Genomic DNA, 23,318 nt, shown 5'->3' with positions numbered 1-23,318 from the left:
TCCTTACATGTCAATTAAGTGGGAAGCTAAATAAGTATACTGTACATGGAGGGTTTGTTTTAAAAGAAATAAAAAACCAAGGAATTAAGAAGGCTCTGTAACGTGGACTGTAGTGGGAAGGAAACTGCATGTGAAAGATGCCCAGAATTTCAGAGAGCTCTACAGTGGCTGTGGAACTTGCACCCCAAGTAAAGAAGCAAAAATCCCGCTGTAGCTACGTGGGTGAACAGCCACAAAGAAAACTCTTCTTCAAATGTTTGTAGATATAATGTAACTTCAGTCTGGAAAATGGATTTTTAAAAAGGACAGTTTTTCATACAAGTAAATAACTGAACCAGGAAGGAGAAAGTGGCTATGCAAAGAGGATGGGGTCAAAAATAAAAATAATTGTTAAAATTAAATAAGTATAAAATAAATATAAGTAATAAATACAAATAGTAGTCTTCAACCAGAAAAATTATAGTGGAGAATGGAGCAGAGGAAAGGAGCGTAATGAATATGAGGGTACAGGAACTGCCACATCTGATTTGTAAGCAAAGCAAACATTAATGTGATGAAACTAAGAAAACAAGATAAGACTTGGGTTTTGCTGGATTTTTTTAAACCATAAAAATTTTTATTCTTAAGAAAGCAACAAGGAGTTACAGAGTTTTGCAAAATGGCAAACAATGTTCAGATAAACTTCACCTTATCTGTACTCGGTTTTGGGAGTCGGAGGCTTGGCAAGTAATTTCTCCCTCCAACCCGGACTTACGACACGTGTCAGTAGGTGACCTATGCTTTCACCCCTTAAGAAATATCATCTGCTGCATGTTGCTGTATAACACTGATTGGGAATTTCCAGCCTCTTCCTCAAGAAGAAGCATTTATCCAGAAAGTCTGTTGCTGGCAGCAAATGATGAGCGTACAGGAATATCAAAATTTGTGACTCTTTGTGGTTTTACCGTGGCCTCTCAGCTCATGCATCAACAATCCGCCAGCTGAATACTCGAACCCAGAACAGAGGCCGTGCCACAGAGTGGGGTCCACTGTATAAATTACAGTTCAGAACAAGAGTCTGCGTTTCACTGAGTTCATCAGGCTCATCCAAATACCTTCCTGTGTCAGTTGAAACCAAATGAAATAAAATAAACTCTCCATTCCCCTTACATCTTTGCTCTCCCAAACGTCACTCTTACCCTCCTAGAGTCCTGTTGAATTGAACCATTTGCTCCCAAACCATGCAGGTGCATCACCTCTTCCACATCCCACTTCCCCTTATCCCTGTGCCCCTTTACCTTTCCCCACTTGCCTCTCCCTGTGACACCTATGGTTGAGTGGGTCTCCTCTATCCAAACCTGACACCTTTCCTGTCTTCCTGCTCTCTCGTCCTGAGTCTTTTTGCCCTGCTCTAAACTCTCTGATTTCCACGATGCCATCATTTCTGTTCCCGTTCTTCCAACAAATGGAAACACTGCAAAACACATCAGCCTGGAGTGTGTGGAGCGTTGCTCTTGCCCTGCACCAGACTTGTGGGCAGCACAAACGGGATCAAAGCTGTGAAGGTCTGGAGCGTGTGATCTGGACTGAGAGCAACCTCAGTGCTCTGCTGGACTCAGGTCCTCTTTTCCAGTTCAGACCTTGTGGTGGTCACATTACAAGCTTAAACCAGGAGCCCAAGGACTTGCTGAACCCAAACCAAAGCCTTTCGCTTTTTAACTAAGCCGGTGTTGTGCTCACCAAGATAAATAGGGCAGACAAATTTGGTTCCTTGTAGCTCTCCAAAGCTTCCGACAACTCTGCTAATCAGCAGGACCATCAAGAATGAGCTAGCTTGGCATGTATCCTCTGATTATTTAAACTGCACCCGGCACCAGCCCACAGCTCTCCACTAGTGTTAAATGCAAGATAAAGTAAGAAGTGGCTACCAGCTGGCATTTGCCAGGTGGGTATGCACCAGCATCAGGGTGGTATCCACTTCCCTGTACAGCTTTCCTTCTTCCAGGGTCGGGTTAGCCGGACTAACTTGAAGATGGCTGTAGATTTTTAGCTTTCACTATATATGCTGAAGGTTACTTAAACAAATTTACAGTTTACAGATACATAATCACGGGGTGAATTTATCTCCCTCTCTCTCTGTGAATTAACAGCCTGTGTCTCTCCAGTGTAGCCCATAGCCGTACCAGAAGGAAAATGATCCAGTCTCCAAGACGTTGTATATACACCTCGGCTGATCCCAAGAGGTTGTGACATCCCTGTCTCTGAGTGGCACCTTGAACCGCCACATTTGCAAAGGTTGCATCCTCCCTGAAGTCTGACTCCGTGCACGGGGAGGAAGCAGGATCAGGGGTAACAAGGCTGGAACTGAGGTCATGCGATCTCCAGGAGCAGGGAGATACTGGAACAGAATCCTCTGGCATCAAGAGAATGAGGCCACAAGTGGAATAGCAGTGGAGCCAGTGACACTGGCACTAAAGGTAAAATGAGCCCAATTCATACCTAATGTAAGCTAAAATTTCAGGGCAGCCACACCAGTTTACAGCAGCTAAGTGGCTGATCTGGTGAGAGATGAACAGGCTGAACTTTTTCATGGTCTCTTACACCAGCCTTGAACAATGACTGAGACCCTATTATTTAAGCGTCTTTTTTTTGTCCCCTTCCTCAAATTATCCATAATTTTGAGTGGCTCCGTTTTTAAGCACCCAGCATAGATACTGGCACCCGATTTTTGGACGTGCATTTGCAGCTACCATGCTCTTCAGCTACATTTGGGTGCTCAGTGTCTTTCAAAATCAGGTATGTGATATGCGAAGGATGAGGCCCTGATGCAGAGACCAGTCTCAGAAGTCTGGCTGTATGTCCTCACCTTTGTCAACTTCCCTCTGTAAAACAGAGTGATAATGTTGGGCGACTTATGTTAGATGGGATGTTTTGAGGACAGGTGAACTTTTGTAAGCAGCTTTAAAGGATGGCCAGTTTGTTTTTGTGCGGTGCCTTGAGCCACAGGATAAAGGATCAGAGCACCCTGCTTTAGCTGCTCCTGGCCCTGCTTAGGTTCCCTGTGTTCATTTGCTCCAGTTTCCTCTGTGTAAAACTGGGATGCTACTTGTTGTGTTTTCGGCAGGATACCTGCGCAGATAATTTTATTCTCATGTGTAAAGCATTATGAGACTTCCCAGAAAGGATCTCTAGGGACAGAAAAGAGAATAGCATTAAAAAAAAAAAAAAAAGTAACTGCTGCTACTCCTGCTGCTGCTCCTGGGACCAATTCACTGTCCCCACAACTCAGACGATACATTCCTGAGGACATGTGTCTGGAGAAGAAAAACATTCTTGTATGGTCAACAATCTCACAGGGACCACTTAAGCTGCAAGTGTAGACAAGGACGAGATGCACTCAGCATGGCTTCGGTCACCACACGATTCACGCCTTCGATTACCAAGCACTCAGCTCAGGTTCATCAGCAACCTTTATCGGTAAGAGAGGGCTCCTTCTTGCATAGCTGCCTCACCCCAGATCTGCATCAAGACCAGAGATGCCAAGTGCGGCGTGCGTCCATCCACCTGGGCCAGTTTTCACCTGGCTAGCGAGGAGAGTGGTGGTCCAGGCCAGCAAACGTCCCAGCTCCTGGTGAGGTTCTCCTGCGCAAGACGCTGAGATGAAAGCCAGACCTCATGTCCTGAGCTCCCAGTTCTGGCTACGAGCTTAAAAAAGAAAGGGGCATGAGTCGGCGCCGCTGTGGCTGTGCAGCGGCTGTGAGCTGTTGAGTCCCTTTACGGCCATTTCAGAGGAATCCCACCCACCACCACAACTATGGCATTTCTAACTAGGGCCTCTGAAATGGGTTTAAATAGTGTAATAAGAGATGCTGTTGGTAACATGCCCACTTTCTCCCATCTGTTGCTTCAAGCATGTTCTGTTTTTAGATTAATGTATTTATTAAAAAATAAACCAAATCCTAATAACTCTTCTGCTCTGTAAAAAAAGAACAAATTCTTATACTCCAGCCCATTTAACTGAAGCAAACATTATCCATACCATTACTGAATGGGTTGCTGAATGCCTTTTACAGAAAAGAATAATATTTCTTTGACAAATTGTTTTCTGTTGCTTACGATTACAATTTGCAACTTACAACTGTAAAACTGAGTAGCTAAGGCATTCTAAAAAATTACTTCAAACATTCTTTGATGGCTTTAATGGATTTTTAAATAAGACAGAGAACGTTATTAGCTGAAAAATGTAAAAAGTCAGTGGAGCGCCTAAAACTGTTTGCTATTTGGTAATTTCTAACAAAGAGAAAGTTTGTTTGCTTTGGTTTGGTTTGAATGCTCCCAAGAGCTCAGCTTTAGGCTTGTGCTCAGCTGGGCAGGCTTGCATGAATCAGGGTCTTAAATGGTGGTCTGTGGCTGTGCAGTGATTTCCTGAGTCCTCATTGGAGTTCTAATTAAGTCACTTAATTTTGGGGGGTCCTTTTCTTTTGCCCACATCTCAGAACAGATTAGCAGGCCCTAGGTCTGCCAGACAGGAGGGCATCTACCTGTGCTCCTAGAACTTGGCTTTCAAGCCAAAACTAAGGTGTTTCAGACCTAGCTGAGCTAGGTACGTTAACTGCTCTTGCTTCTCTGAGGGACATGGTACAGGAGCAGCAGCCTACCTTCAAGGCTGTGAAGATGCTGTTTTCAAACGAGATCCTTATTGCTTTCTTTGGGATGCTGTACTAAGCAAGGAACAGAAACGTAAACAGAAAACACATGATATCAGTGAGCGGTGGATGAAGTTTCAACAACTAAATTAATGCAGGCAAAAAAAAGATGCAGGATGTTTCAAATGCAGCTGGGGAGAAGCCAGTTTTGTATGTCCAAAGGAGAGTTGGAAGCAACAATCTTTACACCGAAATTCCCAAATCTTCTTTTCAAGGGCCCTGAAAGGAGCATGGTGGAGGGGAAGCAGGTTGTTCAGACTCTACGCTTGAAAGTAGAAACTAAAGTCTTTTGAGTCTGCTCTCGAGATTCGCACATGCCTGTCAGCAGCACGGGGTCCGTCTTGCGCTCCACTTGGTAGAAGGGACAGTTCTTCAGGTGCTCTGACATGCACGTGATTTCGTTGCGCTGCCATTTGTTAACTCTGGAGAACAGGCTGCTGAACTGCCAGATCTAATACGGGAAAGGGAACATAAATTGGAGAGAGAAAATGGGAATGTTGGTAAGAATTGAAGAGGATTTTAAAAATCTATATATGCTTATAGCGGGTGTGCATTACTCGTGCTGGAAAGGCTAGTGAACATCTGATCATGCAGGGCAGGCACAACAACTAGTGGGGTCTGTATTGTGATGTACCTTGTACTTGCTGGTTTTGTTGCTTTAGTCATCACCTGCCATTTTTAACAGGAAAATATCTTTCTATAGTTTTTTGTGCCAGTCCAGTGCTGGGCTTGAGGAAATCCAGGACACCTGACCACCGCCCCTCTACAGAAAACTCCATCACATGTACAGTGTGATCCAAGATGTTTATCAAGCAAAGTGACTACAGCATGCTTGTGTGATACGTATCTCAAAGAAACCTGACTTCACAAAGACCTTGCAAAGCATCTATCAGCAACTTCAAGGTAATTAACATTACAACACTTGTTATTCACCCCACCCCAGAACAAGCCTGGGAAATCTAAGGTTAAAGTTACTCCTAGAGGACATACAAGCTTGTAAAAAGTAGAAATGTGCAGTTAAAATTTTCCAATTCAGTTTGCAGTGATACCATGTACCGTTTAGTGATATACTAGCATGTAGTGATAAGATTGTGATTAAATCACTTTAATATTTGCTGTATACCATTAAATCAAATGAACTCTTAAAGTCATAGTAGATTTCTTCTCCCTAAAAATGTTTCTTTCTGTGGAAGAAGGACAGTATGTGTACAACGCTGAAGATTACCTGACCCTGTCCTAGCCCTAAGTAATCATAGCTATTATACACATTAATTAAGAAATTCAGACCAATTACAGACAGAACGTTTTCAAGCACACTCTGTGCATTGGAAACAAGATTCCTGTGTGGTCAGTACAGAGAGCTAACGTGAAAAGGGTTAGACAGTCCTTAAATTCAATGCTGCTGGTTTGAAGTTGTGCTGCAATAACGGAAGTTAATTGCTATATGATTGCTCAGCTGGAATTTTTTTCTTTTACTGAAGGAAGCCGCATCCTCCAGTAAATTATTTCAGTGGCTAATTCCTGTTTTGGATTGCGCTGATTCAACTTGCAGCCACCAAACTTTGTTACACAGATCTTGAATTCACCACGCTTCATGTTTTCTCCTTAATAAAGAGCACTTTCTCTTAATAAAGAGTCATAAACTACTAAGTTTCCATTTGATAAGAGTCAATAGGTGGAGATCTTCAGGGATCTGCTTGAAAGCCAGGTCCTTAGATCGTTTCTGGGAGTCTTCCCCGGATCTCTAAATTATTTGTTCTGAGATCCCTATCTCGTCCACCTGGTCACGCTGGAGTCTGTCATGCTATTCTTTCAAACGGTTTTATGTTAGAACAGCTGCAAGGCTATCAGCTAGCAAAAAAAAAAAGTAATAACTTTTGTTCAACTAGGACTTAGACTGAGCTGTGTTTACACATTTCTTTCAGCCTACCTAACCAGCCAGTAAGGGTGGTGATTTTCCAGTGCATACAGTGGGAGACCAGCCTTACAGAAGAAGGCTTTCTATCCCCATGCTCCTCCCTCAGGTGCTCACAACCCAATGAATCAGAGACTCATGGCAATCCTGTGAACTACTAAGCACGAAAGCCCTCGGGGGTTGATGTGAACGCCTGAGCTCTTCTCACAGCCGTGTCTCCTTGTTCTTTACCTGTTTGGCGTTCCAAAGCATGCTTTAGTTTTGACTTACTAGACAGTCTTGTAAAGAGCAAAAAAAAGTATGAACTTGAAGTTCTTCAGAAATCCATGTGTGAACTTTAAATATCAGGAATTCTCAGTTTCTAGTGCCTAAAAACAGTGCACATGCAAACAGGTTACCCAAGACAAGCTTGGGTGGGGACATTCAGCTGGTCAGAAGATGTCCACTTACACCTTCCTACCTTTGCTAGATGTACTGCATTTTATAGCCCTGATCCCTGACAATTGTGGTGCAAATTCACAGCCTCATGAACCTTCCCCACATCTGCATGCTTATATGCAGCATCCCCTGCTATGCTTGTGTTTTATGTGAAAAGAACCCATGGCTGTCTTTTTCCCAGTGTCACAGTCACTTGCCTTTTTGCGAGCTCTCCACGAAGTACCGCCATGGGAATATCTTTTTTTCTCCCAGACTAGCAGGACCATTCCCCTCTCTTGAAGAAGAGTGGCACAGATGTCCCTCATCAGCACCGACACTTGCGATAGCTGAGATAAACTGAAGCTGTCCAGGAACCCTGCAATGTACTTGAGCACTTCCACTGGGAGGCTGCTCAGCGAGTCCGTATTTCTCCCTTGATTAGCCACTATGGAACTGCACTTCCCTGATTCAGCAAGGAGAGTGTCCACCTCTGGCTTAATAGCAAAGGTCTTGAGAGGCTTGCTGTATATAACCTTGGCCTTGAGTCCCTCAGGGCGGAAGTGATTCTGAACAAAAGTACATCCCAAGTAGGCCAGTGGGCAGCGATGCTGGAACCATCCATCCAGACATGACTGGATATCAGCATGCACGTTCTTGAAGTGGGATGGGAACTCGTCCCTCCTGAAGAAATGACTGCAAGTGAATGTGAAAGCTGAACTGCTTTTGTTGTGTCTTCTGGTTACACATTCAGTGTACAGCTCCACGTGGAGTTCTGGTGGGCTTTTTTCATCCAGAATATCTGCTAGAACAGCATTGGAAGAGAAGGGCTCCAGAGGAAAGCTGTATGTCTGTGTTGGAAAATCCATAAAGAGCCCATCGATACCCCTTGCTTCGGAGATCTCATGGCCTTTCAGCTCTTTTTCCAGTGCACACAGCAGTGTGGCTTTAATTATATCTGCCTTAGGTAGTTCTTCTAGGTTTATTCCCAATTCTGAGGTATCCACAGACTTGTCTGAAGTCGGTATCTTGTGGCCCAGCGCGTCTCCTAATCGTGCTCTTTTGCCACAGTAACTAACTGGCACTTTAAAGGTGTAGACAGTCTTCACCTCCTGAGCTTCCAAGTTCCCATACACAAAGTCTTTTTCTTTGGGAGTGCAAGCAGCTAGCTGGCCAAAGCGGATGAGCATTCCCCCATGATGTACCAGATACATGTTGTAATCACCTACACCAACTTCCTTCTTCAGCCTCTCCAGGACCCCTTCTTGCCAGGGAGCCAGTCCTGTCATTTCTCTATTTGGTGTTACTTCTTCAGGCTTTTGGTCTTTTGTCTCTTTTGCACCGTCAGATACTTCCTTTGATTTCTCTGTGGAGCTGGCAGCATGAGGGGCTGACGCTGTTTTCCTGGAAGCCTCCTCCGTTTTTTGTCCTGTGCTGGCTGCTGAGCCTGTTACCTTGCAAGCCAGGAGCTCTTTGCTGAAAATGTTCTCCCAGGTTTTGTAACTCCCCAGATCCATTCCCTCTTTGTCCTTTGCCAAATCTTCACGCTCACGTTGGCTGAGCTCAGACAACTGGTCGTTGCCGTCTTGGGAACCACAGGCTACTCCTCCCACAGCACCTTCTTCCCCACCCATGGCTTCGTCTATTAGCTCTTCCACTTCATCCTTTTTCCTCCACTCTGGAAACAAGTCAGCTATTTTTAAAGACCTGAAAAGGATCTTCTGGTCTCTGAGCGCCAAGGCTGTGTCCAGACACTCTTCGTTCAAGGTCTGCTTCATAATGTTCTTGTGGAGGGTTGTGTCTGAATCGACATTTGGCCAGCGATTCCACTCCATCGAGCAGCAGACAACGCTGGCTGGACAGACCTGGAGGTGCTTCGCCAGCTTAAAGCGGGCCATGGAAAAAGGGCAGCCATAGCCTGAGTTGAGGCAGGAGACCTGCTCTAAGGGACAGAGCAACAGGTGCTCCTCCTCCTTGCACATGTGGAAGGTGGCCCCGCAGTGAAAGCGGCAGTTGATGACCATGCAGGAGATGGAGGGCTCAACTGGTGCACGGCAGTGCCGGTTGAAACATCTCTCACAGTGCCTGTGCTGCCCAGGGGAAGCTTTCTGAGCCCGGTGCTGTGTGTAGCAAAGACAAGAAGACAAGAGTTATTGCCTGAAGGAGCAAGAATGGCCACAGACCCTCTGTGCCTGTGCTTAGTTTCTACGCATTAGGTGCTCACATGCATGTCTAGCTGGAATAAGGCTGTGGGCAAATGACTGCCAGCTCATACAGTCACTTATCAGCACTGATCCCCGCGGTACAGCATGGCCTGGTAGCAGCATGGGTGTAGATAAGGTCCTTACTCGTTAGCCCGGCAGAGGCAGCCAGGGTTTGGAAGTGAGCTGTTTTCTGTCCCAATATTTACACTGGTTCTATCTATACCAAGCTGCTGAAATCAAGACTGCCGGGGCACAGTGAAGGAGCTTCCCCCTTCCGCGATGCTGTTTGAGTAGGACAGATGACATTGCTTTTTCCTCTCTAGAAAAATTAGCTGGTTGTTTGGCCTGCGTGTCTTGTCATTCCTCCATAAAGACATGAATGTTGTGCAGCTGAACCCCCCCTTTGCTCTACACCAGCAAGGCTGAGGGTGAGGATTATCTTCACAATCCCAGTTCCCAGTGTAGACAACAGCCTGGGTAAAGGCTAATTTGCCTGGCCTTCTTTACTCTGCTTTTATGATTTACGCTTGCACTCCTAGCTGATGCCTGCATGCCATGGAACAGAGACTGCAGAGGACTTTCCTTCAGGCAGGTTGTTTGCTACATCTACTTCCAGGTGTCAAAACCTGGAATAAGGCGATGCCTCTGTCTGTGTTTTGGAGAGAAGCTCCAGAGTGCAGTGGAGGCTTGTGGCAAGGTTATACTCACCCAGTTAAATCCAGTTTCTTTCACTTTTTCTTTTTACAAACTGCCTTTCACCTTCCTTCCGCTCGCTTTCACCAGTGAGTGCTGAGTAGACAGGAAAGAGGAGAAGAGGGCAGGTATGGTTTATCTCATGCACTGCTCAGCACCACGGTGTGAAGTTAGGGCAGAAGGGGAGCGACAAAGGTCTAACCTCAACAGAGCTTCTCCCTTCCTGTGATGGAGCAGGGGAGAGGTCAGCTCTGAGCATGACTTTTACAGAGTGCCTCTTTGAGAAAAAAATCCTTTTTTGTTCCTTTGGGATCTATTTTAGAGCACGATCCTATTTTGTCAGTTCATCCTACATACTTCTGACACGTCAGTGTCAAGCACTACCCGGAACTGAATAGGTGACCCTGAGTTGATCATATTTTAGATTCAGTTTATGAAGGTGTTAGTGGCACCACAAGGGGCCAGAAAATAGGGAAAAAGGTCCTGGGCAGCAAGTAATAAAAAATACCAGCCTCCATTTCATGAATTCAGCTGCCACCAGGCAGCTCTATGAATTTAACATTTTGCAACCAACAGACTGGATTAAAAGAACAAGTTGAGGATGCCAAAACAAATGTTTCAGAAATTTCAACCGGCTTTCTTATATAACAGGCTAAATGTTTTAAGAAAGACTGCATTTCAGTTCTCACATTTCCATATTAACGCAGTTTCAAAAAATTTGTATGAATTTTCCCTCTCCTCCCCTTAAAAACCTGTGATATAAAAAGGACATACAACTTTCCTGAGGTCCAACAATGAAAAGCAGAAGTAGAAGAACCTGACGTATGAAGATCCTTATACATAATCATAGAATAGGTTGGGTTGAAAGGGAGCTTTAAAGATTATCTAGTCCCACCCCCCTGCACTGAGCAAGGACATCTTCAACTGGATCAGGTTGCTCAGAGCACCATCCAACCTGACCTTGAATGTTTCCAGGGATGAGGAAACCTCACCTCTCTGGGCAACTTGTGCCAGTGTTTCCCCACCCTCACTGTACAAAATTTCTTCCTTATATTTAGTCTAAATCTACCCTCTTTTAATTTAAAACCATTACCCCTTGTCCTGTTGCAACAGGCCCTGCTAAAAAGTCTGTCCCCATCTTTCCTATAGGCCCCTTTTCAGGTACTGGAAGGCTGCCGTAAGGTCCGCCCACAGCCTTCTCTTCTCCAGGCTGAACCACCCCAACTCTCTCAGCCTTTCCTCACAGGAGAGCTGTTCCATCCCTCAGATCATCTTTGTGGTTCTCCTCTGGACCCGCTCCCACAAGCCCATGTCTTTCCTGTGCTGAGGGCTCCAGAGCTGGATGCAGGACTCCAGGTGGGGTCTCACCAGAACAAAGCAGAGGGGCAGAATCCCCTCCTCCGACCTGCTGGCCATGCTGCTTTTGATGCAGCCCGTGGTACAGTTGGCCTTCTGGGCTGCAAGCGCACATTGGTGGCTCACGTCTCATTTTTTGTCCACCAGTACCCCCAAGTCCTTCTTGGCAGGGCTGCTCTCAACCCCTTCATCCCCCAGCTGGTGTTGATGCCAGGCATTGCCCCGACCCAGGTTCAGGACAAAAAGTTGTCACTACCAGATTACTAGCTTTGTGTCAGAATGAATCACTGATCTGCTTTGCTTTCATTATTGTTTTTGGTTCTTTCCCAGTAAGTCAATTAAATCAGTTTAATTAGTAAAATTAATACACTTATGAGACCTGCTTCCAAAAGTTCTCAGTTGCCCTTGCTCATAATATCTCTACCCTTGCAATAATTCCTGGCAGTAGCTGTTACTTCTCGCCAAACACGGGAAAACAGAAGCACAGAGTCCAACAACAACTAAATGGAGATGGCGATTAGCATGAGGCAAGCCTTCTGTTGTAAAAAATCTAAAACCATGAGAAATGACATTCTGGGTCAGACCAGTGGTCCACCCAGCCCAGCAGTCTTCTTCAACAACATCCATAAGACACGCTGTTTAGGGGGAACATGTAGGGGCTCCTGTGGTCCTTTCCTGTCAAACATAGTTGTTGGATCAGACAACTGCTCAGAGAGAGCAGACTCTCTAGAGACTGCTCAGTCACTACCTGGAGCTAATTCCCTGGACACCTCCAACTGGTGTCAGTAATTTGGCCCAAAGAAGTGCTGCTGCAAGTAGAAAACTCCTGGCCTTGGACTTTCTGCTCCTTGCTGTAGAGGCTGCATTCTGGCTTGGTTCAGCCTACTGCGATTCTTTGTGTAAGGGAAAAAGCTAATGATAAGGAGGAACTGTAGTTCTTTTTCCAAACAGGATCCAGAATGCTTTTTTTTTTTGTGCGTGAAAATGAGAAAAAGATTTTTGACAAGTCTTCCTACTGCACTTCCTATGCAGTAAGAACTGCCATAGGCCCAGCAGACTCTCATTTGTCTTTGGGAAAAAATAGACATTGTTAGTAAAATAATATTGACTTTGTTTTTTCCCTAAGGTTAAGGAAAATACAGTAGTGTCATTTACCTAGATGTGAGTGCTTTTGCAACCCCAGGCTTAAGTGACCCAGCCCTGAAGAGAGCTGTGCTGCAGCAGTAGGCTCAGACTCAAGGGGAAGAGATGCTACGTGAAGCTGCTTCTGCTCTCTTTCCTGAAGGCACTGTTTTAACTTCTTGTCTTTCACATCTAGGCAATGAAATCATGAACAACGCAGGAGAAGGAAAGACGTCTGGGGAAGGCAATACACATGGGTTTCTGCAGTCAACAAAGATCATGCATTTGTGTTGGCATTTGATGTGCACTAATTGCTCAACACATCTTTGTTCCATCCATTGCAACTTCCAGCACTAAGCAATACCCGTTTAGATCTCTTAGTGAATCCCATTCCTCCTCAGTCCTGCAGAGTGAAGGAACACATCCTCTGCGGTCTCCTTACCTAGGGACAAACTTACACTACGAAGTTTAGGCCTCAGGTACCTTCACTTTTGTTTGCATGGAAAGAGCTTGAGACAGCAATGCAGAAAAATATTATTTTGTGACTATCCATCATACCATTCCCTGCCTTGTCTTGGGAAGCACTGGCTTCCATACAGAGGTGACACTGAGGTGCTGGTCAGGGTGGCCCCAGCCATATCCGGCCCCTAAATACATGTTTAGGATGGCATCTGTCCTGCTTTAGGCTGTTTAGTTACGTGTGCTTTTATGTGGCTCAGAGAAGCAGGAGATACAGATGGATTTATTGGCAGCATCCTTGCTGCTCTCATTCTTGTAACATTTTGCTGCAAATATAATCTCTAAAAATAGTCCCAGCTATGACTTGCGTAAGGTCAGAGGAAGGCTGGGTACATTACACTGCAACAAAAACATGAATGTGTGAACAATATTTTCCACTGCAAAACTAATTCTTGGAGAGAAATAATTGATAAATGAAAATACATCTGAGGCACAGGCCTTATGGTTCTCCAAAAATACAGAAAGGGCTGATTGCAAAGTTTCTGGAGAGGATCCTGCTTTCACACTGCTGTATGCTGAAATGAACCCATCCGAATCACGTGAAGAAAACACATGCTTAGTTTATCAAAAGTCACCATATCAGAGCATTCAGATCCAGAATCAGTCTTTGTGATTATTCAGGTATTTTTCAGTTGAGTTTACCTCATCTCTAACTTGTATATGCTGTTCTTTTCAGACAAATGATTTCTATGCCTCTCTTCTCGTTGTCAAATCTGTGAAGCTAGAGAACACGAAGAAGGGATAGAGAATTTTTCTGATATTTATCAGGGTTTGAATGCTTCTTCTGTTCTGGCCTGCTGGTAATCAGAAGCTCTGTATTTTAGCTGATGATCTAGTTAGCTCTGTGGTTTAGTTGTTGGTATTGTTGTCAGTACACAAACTACAACTTTCAAAACTCTGAGCAGAAAGTTTACAAATTCTTGCCTCAGTATGTTTGATACATGACATCCGGAGGCAGGTGACACACAGATATGTCAGGTGATGACACATTTCTCTAAACCTGTACACTTCCTGTTTCCCTGCAACTTGCAAAATTTCCTAAGAGCTGGGTTAGAAAAAAACTCAAAACAGAAATGCTTACTTGAATCATGTTCAAGCTACTGTGGAAAGAAAGGATGCAAATTACAGCCCACAGTCTGTCCACTTTGGTAAATCTTTATTTTTAGACTGTCATGACAGCAAATCAAGTAAGGTTTAAAAATATACAGCTGCTGTTTTAACTGCAGATATGTGTGTGTCTGGAGCAGATCTGTTCAGTGACAATAACTTACAGTTTATAAACCAACTACAATTTATTTTCTCTAAACATATATTTAATTTAGTTGCAGTCAACAAAACAAAACAACACAAAACTGTTTTCTTATTTGGTATTTGCTGTATGTGACTGATCATATTACATGCTAAGTTTATACATCATATCTCAGCTCTTTGCGCAGAATCAAGGGGTGCTTCCCATTTCAAATAACCATCAAAAAGCGCCACCAGAAACTCCACATTAATTACCTTAAAGAACGCCTCTGAGATGAGACTGCAAATGAACATAAAACAATCTTTCTAACATTTACAACATGATAACAAGCTCTTAAAAAAATCTCAGGAAAGTTTGCATCCAAATGCTGGAGCCAAAATGTTAAAGTTATATAATGTTAAAACAGAAAAAGTATTTTCAAGGAATGTGAATATGTTTGGTGAAGTGTATAGGGCAGATGGGAAGTATTCTCTATTTCTTTTAATCCTTGTTATCTGGTATATAGTGTTTATCTCATTTTCATCATAATACTTAAATCCTGAGGTGAATACAGAGTTATTAAATTCCTTACAGGGTTTTTCAATATATTTACTATCTTAGTATCTGAGGGGGTTCACAACCAACAATGAATTTATCTTTCCAGTACTAGACGTGCACTTTAGGTTAAAAGATACTATTACTTCCATTTGGCAGATGTAGAATTGAAGTATAGAAAGATGGGAATAAATATAATTAAAAACAATACTTTATGTAAATAAAACAAAAGATATATACTAAGCATGGAGATGCTCTGGTTCTGATGTTTCACTTGCAGTTGCATCCCTCCTGTACAAAAACACTGGCAGAGTCAGCTGTAGAATCACATTTTCTAGGAGAGCATCTAAGTCTCCTTAAACTAGAGATTTTATTTGCTCTTCGTGCAGCGCTTTTCCTCCATCACTACATACATAACAATCTCAGCAAGAAATCAGGCTTGGGTCTCCCTTTGCTACATGGATGTATTTACTTCTTGGAGCTGAGGAAGAAAACACTGTGCCATTGGAAACCGTACTGTACTCCATTTGTACATGATTCTTGGGACTCGAAGTTTTCTAAAGTCCTGTCCTTTGATAGAAAATAAGAAGCAAATCCAGGAATGCCACCACCTGGAATCATGGTGACCCCTAAGTGAGCCAAGCCCCACATATTAACACCCACAGCAAGGACAGCTACAGCTTGAGTGACCACCTTGACGTTAGGTGTAGCGGGTCACTGTCCTTCGTGGCACACCTGCTCTGCAGTTGCCATTCAGACTGATCTTGCATATGTGTTACCAGCTGAGCTTTACATGAGTGAGGCAGTGAATACGGTACAGCCCAGGGTACGTGGAAAGGGAGAATAAAAGGTATAGATGAAACCTTCACCAATAACACAAATAAATTTCTAGCGAGCATGTGCGAGACAGTTTCTTTGAGGCTCAGACCTTGAACAAGGCTGTATGGGTTTTATAGGCTTTGATTCCAGGACAATCCTTCTGGTGAACCTCAAATCCCCAGTATAAGACATACAGAGTGAAAATGTTTTCTGTGAGACAACCGGCCTGTTAGATGAGGCTCTGACAACTAGGGAGCTACTTTTTGTATTTTCTAGTTGAGGAATAGCTTGCTGAGGCTGTGGTGTTTCGTGGCAATAACGACTGGTTCAGAGTTACTGAACAGGTTGGAATTGCTTTATACTGAAAAAAAAGTGCTTTAGAATGACAGGGATAGCGTAGGTCCACAGTATAATGCATGTCACGCATGTTCCTTGCTTTTCTTCCAGAGCACGTGCACTGCTCAGGTTCCCACAGCAGCACATCAGCTTCTCTTCAGCTCTTAAACCTGGCACGCGGGACCGTGTAGCTCAAGAGAAGCTGTTGCACCATCAGGCCTCCCCCTCACCTGGTAAAGCTGTGCTGTGAGCACGCAGTAGAGAGGCACCGAAACTTGCTTGTGCAATTTCTGTCCCGTGAAATGCACTAGGTGCTGTTACAGGAGGAGTACAGGAGAGCAATGAGGCACGGGTAACAGGGCGCTGCGGGCAGAAACCCCACACTGCGCTCCCCACTATGAGACCTGGATCAGCAGTATTTCTTACTCCTCCTTACCTGGTGAAACGTAGCCATAGCTCACCTGAGACAAACCCACCCAAAAATCCCAAGTGCTGAAGCGGTCCCCTGGGCTGGCAGTTTGGTGCAGGGTAGCCCAGCAGCAGGATCTTGTGCTGGGCATGGTGGGGAGTCATGTGGGAGACGGCTGGGACAGGGAGAAGGGGGAGGCTGTGGTATGGACTGCTCTGTGGCTCCTCACGCATGCGAGGGGTCCCTGTGCTGTGCTTGGTAGAGACACAGTCAGGCAAACTCTCACTTTGCATCAATAACTGGGAAATGGGTTTGGTTTTGGTTTGAGTTCAGCACGTGCTTTAAAATAACAGGTTCCAGTTTAGTTGCAGTTTGAGGAAAAAAGTGATCAGTCCAAACTGGTTTGTTTTGGTTTGGTTTTTCTTTTTTTCTTTGGGCTCAGGTTATATTTTGTTCCCTGGTAACAATCTCATTAACAAACTTTTCTAAAACCTTCTTGAGATAATCAGCTGAATGATTTAAGCAAAATAAAAAAGAAACCGAGCCCAAGGCAGATGGCCAGCATAGAGAATTTCAGGGCTATTGGTCAAGGTCTAAGTCATAAAAACAAAAGAGAAAAGATTCCTGAATAAAAACTGCTAAGTGGCCACAACTCTAAATGGTATAGCAATACCTCTAACACTTGCGATTCTTACTTCATCATCCTGTTATTCAGTCTGGCCTACAAACATAAAGTTTTTAGTCTGAATCTACAAAACTCACCAGATTTGAAGTCTTAGCATTTTTGCTAGAAGATTGCTCTTGCCTCTCCTCTGACCCTTACTGTATCTCCTTGCCTTACTTCTCTCAGAGTTTCTTGAAAATAACAGAAATTGAATTTTGGATTTATCATCTGTCCTGCTACTGAAGCTCCAATCTTAGAGTCAGCATCTTAGTGTTTTAAAACCCCAGATACAGCACTGCAAACCACGGCTAAGCCACTGAATATAACTGAATATATTATGGAGGGTTGTTTTTTTTTTTTAGACTAGCAAGTCACACAAGTGTTCACAGTTACCAGCTGTCTCTGCTTTAGGGTGTCATTTAAGACATCTTGTGTCTGATTATTCTACTTCATCTTAATTACTAAGGCTGTTTTGAAGACGTATTGATTCTCATAGCTCGATACAGTAACCGTTGCATTGCATAAGGTTTGACCAATAAAGACTCCAACTCTATTTACAAAGCCTTACCTTAATCATAGAGTCCTTGTGTGTGTACCAAACACTTGATCTCCTGGTTGTGCTCAGCTGGGTTGAAGTGAGGTGGGTAAGGGAGGACTGCAAGCAAAGAAAGAGAAGAGAATGGGAGGACACGGAGCAAGCCCAGGCAGAAACATCAAGTAATTTTTAGATGTTAAAAATAAAACCCGTGCATGTGACCATGTAGCTCAGCTTACAGAGCAGTCTCTTCCACTGTATTTGTTAACACTGTCACTTCTGGAGTGATCCTTCACAGAGAAGCTGTGAGAGGCAGAACCAATAACACCTCATGCGCCCTGCACAAGAGGAAAAGATCAAAACCTTTCCCAGAGCCCTGTGTCAGCTCCCTGCCACTCTCTGATGAAGGTTTGCCCTTTATGACTCGACTCCCCTTGGTGCCCACACCGCTTTGCAGTTTCTGCTGTTGTAATTGTTGCTGTGCCGCCAGCTCCCGTCACCACCAACTCTAGCAGCTGGTGTGGACACTGATGATGGGTTTCTGATCTGCCTGGCCAGGGGTGGGCAGAAAGAGGGCCGGAATGGCCGGGAGCCAAGCATCCAGGCAGCTCTGCCTGGCTGCCTCCCAGGGACCCCCAGGAGCCCCCTCAGCTCCAGCCCGGCCACTGCACAGCAACAGGGTCCTGCCAGCCACCGGGAGGAAGCCTGAAGGGTGCAGGTCCCAGCGTCACCCTTCCTCAGCCAAACCGGAGGGTAGCAGCGAGGGAGAGCAGTCACGTTATACCACCAGTATAGACCCATTAAAGCATTTCATGGTGAGTTTTGTGGTGAGGGTTTCGTACTCATAATGAGTACAGACATACAGGTACCTCACCTGTCAGTGAGGTTCAGGGGCGCAGATGGGGCAGATGCTGCTTCTCCCTGCTGGGCGCTCACCCCATCTGGCTGCAGAGACACCTCTCACAACCTTGCTGCTACACGCGACCACTTTTCACCACCTGAGAAACACGGACCACCATCTTTTGGCTGTGGCGGTGGCAGCTCCGAGATCCTAAGTCACGATGAACTTGTTGCTCTGCCTTATCTTTCCCTATCTGCGAGTCCCCAGTGACTCTCATCATTTGAAACAGGGCAGGCAACTGTGTTTTCATTTTTAGGGCTGAACAAAATGTCAGTAGGTGACAACCAAGGCTTGCTGGTGCCAATCGTAATTTAGTAGTGCTAAATATGGCTAGCAGCCGGGCTCCGTGGCCTTTTTTAGAAAGGGCTGTATTATTGTGATACCATTTTCTGTCATCCCATTGCACTGGGGAAAACAGAGGCCAGTGCTAACCTGCCTAAACCCAAATTTCACTCAGTCACAACATGATCACTGATCTGTTACCCCATCCACTTCCACCCCTCGTCCCACCAGTTCAGGGTCATTCTTCAGCCTTGAATGTTGTCATCATCTATTTAGACTGTGTTTAAAAACATGCTGCTTGTGTGCCTTACTTTTATATGAATTAAAAAAACCTTCTCAAAATTCTGCGTTGCTGGTTTAGGATTAAATTCCCTCCAGCTAAATTAACCCAAATTACTAAAACACTCATGGCTTCAGAAGTATCTGTTGCCAGAAATGAAACTACCTTCTGCATTAATTTCACCAGCACCTGATGTCAGCCTGGTTTTAGATCTCCATGTTTCCAGGCAGTCTGAACTCTGGTGGCACTTTCTACTGCTTCCATGTGTTGCTCAGTGGTCATGCAGATCCAAACAGCCTGCCCTGGGCCTGCCTCAGTCTGCGCTGTGCTCTGCCTTGCAGCCCCACGTAACACAAGCCCACAAGTTTTGCACATCCTTGCCTCCAGGTGATGGCTGTACTGCAAAAAGGTGGCATCTGTGGTGGCCTTTTAGGGCAGCATATTGCAAGACATGCAGAATGAACATAGGTCACCATCCCTGAAAATGTGTACGTGGTGGAGAGGAGCAGAAGAGCGAAGGCAATGGGAAACAGGAACTCATCCTTGTACCTGCAGCACACCACTGTACCCAGTTCTGGGCTCCCCAGTTCAAGAAAGATGAGGAGCTACTGGAGACAGTCCAGCGGAGGGCTACAAAGATGATTAGAGGACTGGAACATCTCTCCTACGAGGAAAGGCTGAGGGAGCTGGGCTTGTTCAGCCTGGAGAAGAGAAGGCCGAGAGGGGACCTTATCAATGCCTATAAATATGTTAAGGGTGGGTGTCAGGAGGATGGGGCCAGACTCTTTTCAGTGGTGCCCAGCGACAGGACAAGGGGCAATGGGCACAAACTGATGCATAGGAAGTTCCGTCTGAACACGAGGAAGAACTTCTTCACTCTGAGGGTGACGGAGCACTGGAACAGGCTGCTCAGGGAGGTTGTGGATTCTCCTTCTCTGGAGATATTCAAGACCCACCTGGACATGGTCCTGTGCAGCCTGCTGCAGGTGACCCTGCTTCGGCAGAAGGGTTGGACTAGATGACCCACAGAGGTCCTTCCAACCCCGAACATTCTGTGATTGCATCAGCTCAGCTGCACCTGAAACCAGACTCTCAGCAAAACCAGGAGAACTTGCAGATCTCTGCTGCCGCTGTTACCTGTGCTAATTTGATTCAAGGTATCTCAGGAATGCCAGCCAATGCTGTAACCAGACCTCCTGCTGCAGTACAGATGTGCTTACCGGTAAGGTGTGAGAAACGTGAAATCTCTGACAGAAAAGTGTAACAGTTATTTATTTTTTGGTGCAAATGGTTTGGGAGAAAGCTGTTGCCTGTCTGCTTTCATCTCTCGTCTCAATTCTGTGGGTAGAAATACTGTGCTGTATGGAAGCCCTTTGAAATATACCTATTAGAAGTATATGCTATCATATATGTATATGTATACCATATATGTATATGCATATGCATGTGTACACATATACATATGTCTATAAATATATGTATCTATTGATATGTGAAAATCGGGCCAGACCTGGTAGCCTGAGAGTGGCGAGGCTGCCGCAGCTCCATGCCCCCAGGTCCACGCAGCAGCCAGGCTGCGCCCGCATTCCCAGCGGGCACACGCACAGATCACAGATAACGCACATGCACCGCTTAAACGTCCACAGACGGACGGCCACCCGCGTAACACAGCCAGACGCACAGGGCACTCACGCGAACAGCAGCGCCAGCAGCCTCGTCCCACCCCTGTGCCCTGGCTGAGCAGGGTGGGGGTGTGCTACTGAATATAGGTGTCTATATATGTGTGTATTCATATATATATAGAGAGAGAGACATAGGTACAGCGTGGCTCCCTCCAGCAGCTGGGCTCAGACACTCTGCCCAGTAGCTCCCCTCGATCCCAGACTCTCCAGTCTCCCTGCTCCCCCAGCAGCCCCTTCCTCCGAGTCCTTAATCTGGGTTCCCACCTGCCACGGTGCCCCTGTGCCTCCGGCGGGCTGACGGCTCCGGGGACGGGCCCGGGAGCAGCCCCGCGCGGTGCCGCTTGGGCCCCCCTCCCGCCGTCGCCTCCCCGTGCTCCTCTGTGGACCTGCGGGCGGGCTCTCGTCACGCCGCCTGACGGACGGGTCCGCCTCGCCCGCACCGCGGCTGACGGGCGGCTGGCGGGGCTGCCGGCGCTACCGGTGCGGCCAGCGCCCCCCGCCCGCGCCTGTCACCGCCGCGCTGCCGCGCTCGGCCTCGCCGCCCCCCGGTCCGTGTCCCCTCCACCTCCCTCCCCTGGGGCAGCGCTGACAGGTCACGGCCCGCGGCCTGATGCCGCCCCGCCATTCGCGGCTGATGCACCGTGGCCGCCACGCTCCGCAGGGAACAGCCCCACCGCCACCGCCTCCTGGCCTGCGACCCGCCCGCCCGCCGCCTCCGCCCCTCAGGCGGCGAGGCGGCGCCTCCTCCCCCTCCCCAGCGCCCCCCCCGTCCCCGGCTCGCCGCACTACAGCTCCCGGCATGCCCCGCGGCGCACCGCGGCGACCTCGGCGGGAGCGGCGCCCCCTGCGTGCGGCGGCGCGGGGCAGCGCGCTGCATGCCGGGAGCCGTAGTCTTCCCGCTGGCCGCGGCCCACCGGTGCCGCCGTCCTGAGGAGGGCGCCGCTGCGGCGCGGCGGCCGCCGCCGCCACCTCCCGGGCTCGTCCGGCCCGGCCCGGCTCGGCCCGCGGGGCCGCCGGAAGAGCTCTTCCTCCCAGAGGGCGCTGCGGTGAGGTCGGAAATGACGCAGCTCGCTCGGCGCCTGCGCATTGCCGTCGCCAGCCAGCGCCGGGCAGGCAGGGAGGGACGGAGGGAAGGAGCGGCGCTCGCGCGCCTCGGGCCCGAGAGGAGACAGCGCGGGGCCGGGCCGCGCCGGCAGCAGGTACGGGGGGGCGGGAGGGGGCAGAGCGCCGCCGGGAGGGGCGAGCCCCGGAGCTCGGGCCAGCGGAGCGGTGGGGGATAACGGCAGCGGGGCGGTGAGCGGGGCCGGGCCGGGCGCGGGAAGCGGGACGGGTCCCCGCGGCGGGTGGGCGGGGGGCGCCTCGGCCCGGGCGGCGGGAGGCCCGGGCTGAGGGAGCCCCCAGCCTGCGCGCGTGCAACAGGCGGGGGCCGCGCGGGCGGGGCGGGGCCGGCCGGCGCGGCGGGTGCCGCGCGCGTGGGCCGGGGCCGGTCGCCTCCCGCCGGTCCCGCGCCGCCCGTCCGGGGGGGAGGTCCCGGAGAGCGGGAGGGCGGCGGGCCGGGCTGGTGCCGGTCCCCCCCCGGAGCCCCCGGGTGGCTGGTGGGGCGGCGGGGAGCTGGTGCCGGTGGCGGGCTGCCCTCGGCGGCAGAGCCGCGCTCCGGCTGTGGAAGTCGGCGGGGTGGGAGTCGGGCAAGTCCGCGCCGCGGGGGCACCGGGCTTCTCCGTTGCTGCTGCACGCCGGCGGGACCGGCCGCCTTGTCCGGTGGCGGGACGGGGCGTGAGGAGGGGCAGTGCCTCGGCTCCAGGGGGAACTCGGCCGGGGCGGGAACTTTCTCCTGGCTCTGCCAAGCTCGTCCGGGTTGTTTTTTTCCCCTGGTGATCTCGGCTGGTCTTGCTGAGGCTGCGCCTGCTCCCCGCACGCATCACCCCGCGTTACCCCCGCCCCAGCGCTGCCCCTTTGACCGCCTGCATGCGGTGGAGGGTTTGCGCTTTCTCCGTAGCTGCTGCAGTTGTCACGTCTGCCGAGGCCTGGTAGCCGGCGGGAGCTCATCCCATTCATAATCTTTAAATTTGCGTGGCTCGTAGAAGATTACGCGTAATGATGATTTTTAAGCTTTGCCTCTTGAGGGCGTTTCATGAAAACTCAAAACTGTAAGCTGAAAAGGCAGGTCATGAGCTGTGAAAATACTGGGCTGCTGTTTCTGCAGAATTCCCCAATGGGGCTGAATGGTTGTGTTTAGTAAATGCTTTATCCTGTTTTCCAGCTGCCGTTTCTCTGCTTTTTTGTTGTTTTTTTTTTTTTTTTTTGTTCGTTCGCTGGAGTATTTTCTGCTCTGACTGCTTGATGTTAACAAAAGACTTAACAAAGTTGGGATATGTCTGTGGGCTATCCAGAAACAGGATTGCAACTTTATTCCTAGAAACTAGTGTTGGTTTTTTTTTTTTTTTAAAAAAAAAAAGCTATTTTATATGTACCTGTGGCAATTAATAATTAGGATAGAGCAGTTAACAGAACACTATGTAGATTAATAGTTTGACTCACGCAAATCTTTGGTGTATCTGTCCTTGTTTTTGTTGCATCTTCATTATGTTGCTCTCCCTGCCACGTTACCACGTGCATTGACATGTGAACTAGCTCCTTCAAAACAAGTTTGTTTCTACTTGAACTGTGATTGCACCTTTTAATTACCCTTCAGACATACCCATAGGCACAGGGAAAATGA

At 47.6% G+C, this 23,318-nt stretch overlaps 2 protein-coding genes across 3 annotated transcripts in view; one reads left to right on the top strand and one right to left on the bottom strand.

The window, feature by feature from the left end:
- Nucleotides 1–594: 594 nt before the first annotated feature.
- On the bottom strand, nt 595–17,570 carry FBXO40 (F-box protein 40). Of its 2 annotated transcripts, XR_012765739.1 has the most exons (4): nt 17,488–17,570; nt 7,236–9,134; nt 4,638–5,136; nt 595–3,684 (listed from the first exon to the last, which is right to left on the bottom strand). XR_012765739.1 is itself a non-coding variant. In XM_009932362.2 (3 exons), the coding sequence occupies exons 1-3, from the start codon at nt 17,494–17,496 to the stop codon at nt 4,939–4,941; spliced, it is 2,106 nt and encodes a 701-aa protein (XP_009930664.2). In that variant the 5' UTR covers nt 17,497–17,570; the 3' UTR covers nt 595–4,938. The 2 variants fall into 2 exon arrangements, 1 of the variants encoding a protein (XP_009930664.2); XM_009932362.2 differs by having other exon boundaries at nt 595–5,136.
- Nucleotides 17,571–21,697: 4,127 nt separating this feature from the next.
- The window catches only part of KPNA1 (karyopherin subunit alpha 1), a 55,248-nt gene continuing 53,627 nt past the window's right edge, over nt 21,698–23,318 (top strand). Inside the window, exon 1 of the mRNA XM_075437905.1 lies at nt 21,698–21,798. The gene's annotated coding sequence lies outside the window, so the exon portion shown is untranslated. The remainder of the gene's footprint in view (nt 21,799–23,318) is intronic.

This window comes from Opisthocomus hoazin, chromosome 1 (assembly GCF_030867145.1).
Source record: "Opisthocomus hoazin isolate bOpiHoa1 chromosome 1, bOpiHoa1.hap1, whole genome shotgun sequence".
NCBI classification, from domain to species: domain Eukaryota; kingdom Metazoa; phylum Chordata; class Aves; order Opisthocomiformes; family Opisthocomidae; genus Opisthocomus; species Opisthocomus hoazin.
This window is presented reverse-complemented; position numbering and strand designations above follow the sequence as displayed.